This window comes from Poromitra crassiceps, assembly GCF_964638095.1.
Source record: "Poromitra crassiceps genome assembly, contig: HAP1_SCAFFOLD_49, whole genome shotgun sequence".
Classification (NCBI taxonomy): Eukaryota; Metazoa; Chordata; class Actinopteri; order Beryciformes; family Melamphaidae; genus Poromitra; species Poromitra crassiceps.
In genome coordinates, this window is record NW_028152262.1 from 769,410 (window position 1) to 775,789 (window position 6,380).

At 42.9% G+C, this 6,380-nt stretch overlaps 1 protein-coding gene across 1 annotated transcript; it reads left to right on the forward strand.

Moving 5' to 3' along the window:
* Positions 1–297: 297 nt before the first annotated feature.
* On the forward strand, positions 298–5,550 carry LOC310800723 (piggyBac transposable element-derived protein 4-like; the record flags this gene model as incomplete). The annotated part of the gene is made up of 4 exons (XM_083664659.1): positions 298–669; positions 863–1,653; positions 4,620–4,840; positions 5,538–5,550. Exons 2-4 carry the CDS (start codon positions 904–906, stop codon positions 5,548–5,550), a joined length of 984 nt encoding a protein of 327 aa, XP_083520785.1. The 5' UTR covers positions 298–669; positions 863–903.
* Between the last annotated feature and the right edge of the window lie 830 nt (positions 5,551–6,380).

The following is a 6,380-nucleotide window of genomic DNA, read 5'->3' on the forward strand; positions in this document are numbered from 1 at the left end:
TACAGCCAGCTACATCTATAATAATAATAATAATAATTGATTGGATTTATATAGCGCCTTTCTAGACACACAAAGCGCTTCACATATCAGGGGAGGGAGGGGGAGGGAACTCAACTCATCCACCATGTATTTGTCAGGACAAAAGGAAACCATGAGAACAATCTAAACATGTGACTTACAGTACAGTATCTATATAGGAACAGGCATCACTGGCCAGCAAGTAAACAAACCATTGGAGGTAATAATGTAAAAAAAAAAAAAACGCACACACTTATTCATCAATTTATTTTTGTCAACACAAAGCTTGGTAAGAATAACAATCCTGAATTAGCCTACTAATACCATGTAAAATATAAAATTTCAGAGTTGCAGCACAGCTCTGAGGAGGGGACTGACGATGAAGGGGCAGGTGCTCCCGCCAGCTTTCGTCGTGCCCGCTTGCAGTCCAGTGACGAAGGTGAGATATAAGCCATTTTAGAATTACAATTATTCATCTGATATTGAAAACATAAACTTTTTTCCCTCAAGAATGTATCATATTTTATAAACTCACTTTGACTACAGGGGAGGAGGAGGAGGAGGAGGAGGTGGTGGAGGAGGAGGAGGAGGAGGTGGTGACGACTGAGCGCGTGCGGGCATCTGCAGTTGGGAAGAGAGGGTCTTCAAGAGGTGAGAATCTATAGATACTTTACAGGAAATTCATGTCACGTATGCAGCCAGCTCATCTATAATAATAATAATAATAATATCAATTATTATTATTATTATTATTGTCAACACAAGGCTTCTAATTATTGGAAAAAAGACAGCTTTTTTACATATCACAATTGTCTGAAGAAAAACCTTTTATTTCATTTTTCAGCGGGCAAGCCTCGTCAGGAGGACTCTCCACGCTGGCATACTATGCCAGACTGGAGCCCCAAAGTCTTCCCCTTCACAGCAATGCCAGGTCCCAGGAATGCGGCTGCATCACTACAGTCAGACAAGCCGGCAGATTTCCTGGAGCTGTTCCTCGGTGATGAGCTGCTGCAGATCATTGTTCAGCAGACCAACATCTATGCTAAACAGTGCATCGCCGTGCTGGATCAGCTGCACATGCCCTACACCCGGGTAAACGCCTGGCAACCGCTGTCTGTGGGAGAGCTGAAGCGATTCCTGGGGCTCCTCTTCCTCACTGGCCTTGTCAAGAAGCCCAAGATTGCGGACTACTGGTCTCTTGATGTGGCGATGGAGACCCCATACTTCAGGAAGACAATGTCCCGCAACAGGTTCCAGCTGATATGGCGCTTTCTCCATTTCTGTGACAATGAGAGGGTCGATGCCACCGACCGGCTCCACAAAGTGCGGCTCATCCTTGACTTGCTCCTCTCCAAGTTCAAGGAAATGTACCAGCCCTCACAAAACATTAGTGTGGATGAAGGGATGCTGTTGTGGAGGGGGAGGCTACGTTTCCGTGTGTACAATCCGGCAAAACCGATAAAGTACGGAATAAAGAGCTATATTCTGTGCGATTCAGAAAACGGGTATTGCTATGCAATGAAACCCTACTGTGGAATTCACAGCACCCTACTGGACACCGTGCAGTTCCTCATTGCCGGCCTGGAGGGATATGGCTACCGTCTCTGGATGGATAATTTCTACAACAGCGGGACCGTGAGCCGACGTCTCCTCAGCCTCCAGATGCACTCAGCTGGGACACTCCGGGTGAAGAGGGGCGAACCTGCGTCCATCCGGCAGGTGACCATGTCGGATCTGCGAGTAGGTGAACGACTCGCTCGTCATGACGATGGGGTGATGTTCCTGGCATGGCGGGACAAGCGCATCGTCAGGATGATCTCCACCTTCCACCAGGATGTCATGAAGACTGTGGCGGTGAAAGAGAAAGGGCAAAGTGAACGGGTCCTGCAGAGCAAGCCAGCATGTGTTGTCGAGTACAACCAGTACATGAGTGGGGTTGATCGACTTGACCAGAAGATATCCTACTATCCATTTGTGAGGAAGACGTCCAAATGGAGCTCCAAGTTCGTGGTCTACCTCATGCAGATTGCAATGAGCAATGCATTTACTCTGTACAGGAAATGCAACCCCACGTCCAGCTGCAAAGTCCTCAAAGAATTCACCCTGTCTGTGGTGAAATCGTGGACGGAGGCGACATCTGCTTGCCCCCCCCCTCCTCCTCCAGCAGACGAGCCACCTCCTCTTCCTCCAGGAAGGACGCCAAGACACACACGCCAACGGTCCAATTCAGTGAGGCAGAATGTGGACTTTGCGGGTCATGTGCCACAGCCGGTGAAAGTCCCGCCCACCAAGAGCAAGGCAAATCGGAAATGTGCGCACTGCGCAGCGAAGGGACACCGAAAGGAGACCAGATTTGTCTGCCCCCAATGTGACCATGTGCCTCTCTGCCTCTACCCCTGCTTTTTTGAGTATCACTCACAGTGATTGTTGTATCTTTATACAACAATCACTGTGAGTGATACTCAAAAAGAGACTAGATAACAGTACTATTATTATTCTATAGTTATTTATAGATTATTATTATATATTATTATATATATTATTATTATATATTATATTATTATTATATATTATTATATATAGATAGTTATTTATAGATTATTCTATCCTATTCTATAGTACTACAGTACTATAGACTCGCCCCCACATCTCAAAGCAGCAGTTATAAAAGATCTGTATGTTTTGTGCTAACTCCACACAGGTCATCTGAATATGGCTGTCCGGACAGGGGGACGCCCAGAGAGGCCACGGCCCATTGTTTATAGTACGGTACAAGACAATAATATTTTCTATAACAGTGATGCTGATGTCATAACTGTCCTCAATGTCATAGGCTCGGATGATGTCATCGGTACAAGTGGCCAGTGATGTCAGCAGTGATGATGTCATCGCTCGTGACCTTTTTTTGCCTCCAATATACAGCATGTGTTCATTTCCAACTCCTGTGAAGGTTATTTTCAAGAAAATAAAACAATGCAGGAAATTTTGTGTTTGACTATTTTTATAATGTTACACAAAAAATGAAAGCTTAGAATGTGTAGTTTCATCCAGAAAAAGAAAAAAAGTTGATATCTTCTTTCTTTGTGGAAATATGGACTTCAATATCCAGCATGACCCCGTGAAAGTGAGCATTTTGATGTTAGACCAAGTGGTATACTAATATTTGTAGAAAATAAACAAAACATTCTTTTGACATACTTTTTCCCGCAGGTAAACTAGACATTCTAACCTTTCATTTCAGCTATAGCATTTTGTTCAACTCAAAGGAGAATTCATTATTTGGCCTATGTTTACATAAAGTTGTCTTGATTTCCAACTATTTTGAAGGTCCATGTGAAGAAGATAAAACAGTGCAGGACATGTTGTGTTTTGAATATTGTTATTATGTTACACATCAAATGAAAGCTTTCAATGTGTAGTTTCATAAAAATAAAAAATAAAGTTGATATCTTCTTTCTTTGTGGAAATATGGACTTCATTATCCAGCATGACCCCATGAAAGTGAACATTTTGATGTTAGACCAAGCTGTAAACTAATATTTGTAGAAAATAAACAACACATTCTTTTGACATACTTTTTCCCGCAGGTAAACTAGACATTCTAACCTTTCATTTCAGCTATAGCATTTTGTTCAACTCAAAGCAGAATTCATTCTGTCGCCTTTCTAACATAAAGATGTGATTATCTCAGAAACTAATTTCACCATGCTGTTTTCGGTCGAAAACACTCTTTTTCAGAGGGGTGTATTTCCAAAATGGAACAGTTTATAAACACACTTTTTTTTTTTTTATGAAATAGAAGGGTTCAAAGTTTCATTGAGGCTATTGGTTGTCCATATAAGAGGAACATAAAAAATGATATGGCTATATTAAAATGCATTGCGGCCTATGTGGCACAGTACAGCAACCTTTTGCCCAAGGGCCGTGGCACCCAAAGTGTTAATCAGGTCACAGAGGGCAGTGGAGACGCCCTGTGGCCAAACAAGGTATTGCTAATGGCGTCCACACACACTTAGTCTCGACGCCAGACCCATGAGAGTTCTTACGCTGATACACTACGTTACTGCATTCTGCAGATCTCTCTCTGGGTCTGGAACGCTTCACCCCCGCTGGCTGGTTATGGGAGGGAACCTTCACTTGACCAGTCATATGCCAGTGATGGCTACAGTCCTGTCCAATCAGCAATGACTTTACGGTGACGCGAGGTCAACCCACCCTGAGACCGCCCAGCGCCCATCCCACCAGGAAGCAGCATGCTCTTAAAAAAATATATATATATATCGTGGATTCGCTAACTACTTAAGATAACCCATAACCCATTCTATATCATGCAAGTGGAAGACAATATTTTGCAACGTGCACTGCTAGAAGTTTGCAGTTTGCATTCTATCGTGGAACTGAAAGATCTACAGCATCTGTGTTTGAAATACCTGGTATCCCATCGCGACGTCCTTGCCTGTCTGCCAACAGGTTATGGCAAAAGCCTTATTTACCAAGCATGGCCGACGTTATGCCAAGTTTTGGCAAAGGACTACCCGCGACTATGGTCAGAAGATAGCAATATAGTGCTGGTGGTGTGCCCACTAATTTCCATCATGGAGGAGCAGGTCGCTTTCCTAAACGAGAGAGGCATCAAAGCGGCCTATGCCGGCAAAAGTCCCGAAGTTGATGAGTCGATCATGAGCGGCCAATTCAACGTGGTTTTCGGTTCACCGGAGACATTCCTTGGAAACGAGACGTGGAGAGCTGCTCTCCAAATGCCTGATTTCTGCAGACGTGTCATTGGACTGGCTGTAGATGAAGTTCACACCATGATCCTGTGGTAAGTGTATAACGTGAATACCTTCATCTATAAATAATCAATTTTCCCGTATTTTGGAAATATGACAGCTGATTAGGCATAATATGGGCATAGTGGAGGGTAAATGCAGTTTACACACCTTTGAAATGAGGCAGAACGTTTTAATAGCCAACCAATTCCACTATTTTCATATAGGCTACCAATCAATGAGGGGAAACAAGGTAGTTAAACTACTCACATAGTTTACTCACCTGTGTATTTTCCACTACACCCCTGATAATAAGGAACTATGTCATTATTACATTTGAGCCAAAACGTTCCTCACAAAAAATGGGTGTGTGTAAGAGAGGTATGATGGGAGCAAGAGGAACATATCTTCCCCTTGTTAGTTGTTTATTTGTATTGTATAGCATCTTTCACAGATACAAGATCACAAAGTGCTTCACAATATTAAAATAGCAAAAACAGGCAACACAGTGCCATAAAATATTTAAAAATGTTAGATGTGGACTACAGTGATGTCCACATCTAACAAGTAGTAGCTTCACAAACTAACCCTAACCCAATTGAAAAAAGATGGCATCTTTCCCAAATAAAATAGACTTCACTGACTGCTTTTTTTCATTGTCTTTATAGGGGTTCAGCCAAGGGGAAAGGTGACCCATTCCGGAAGTGGTGTAGTCTCATTGGTGAACTGCGTTCTTTGCTGCCTGTGAAGGTTCCTGTCCTAGCCACCACTGCGACAGCCTGCAAATCTACAAGAGAAAGTATTAAGAAGTCCCTAGGAATGAATGACTGCATCGAAGTAATAAAAAGCACTAATCGCAATAATATACGCCTTGCTGTTAAAAAGGTGTCCGTTGACCCTGTCAACACATTTTCATGGCTAATCAAAGAACTTGATACTAAAGGGCAGAATACAGAAAGGACTGTTATCTATTGCAAAAGTATTGCAGACTGCTCACTCCTTTATTATGAAGTGTTCAAGGCAACATTGAAAGAAAAGTCTGTGTACCCTGTTGGAGCTCCAGACACCACTGAGAACAGACTTTTTGAAATGTTTCATTCTGAAACCCCCGATCACATCAAAAAACAAATAATCAAATCTTTAAGTGATCATACATCTGTGCTTCGAGTTGTTATAGCAACATCTGCATTAGGCATGGGTGTCGATTTCAAAGGTGTAAATAATGTAATTAACTATGGTGCCCCAAATGATTTGGAGTCTTACATTCAAGCATTGGGGAGGGCGGGAAGAGATGGGTCAAGGTCTCATTCAATTATATTGCATCACGGCCGACTGATGCTGGGGCTATCTAAGCAGATGAGGGAGTATGTCACAAATGTAGACATGTGCAGGAGAGTTCAACTTTTTCATCTTTTTGATAAAGAAAAGACCGATCCTGTTCTGCCAGGCCATGATTGCTGTGACCTTTGTGCAAAGTCTTGTACCTGTGGGGAAGCATGTAATGGCCAAGCTAACCCGCTCGAGAGACACGCGTCAGAGGTCGTTCCACAGAGGGAACGAATGTCTACCCAGGAACAAAAACACACACTGAAA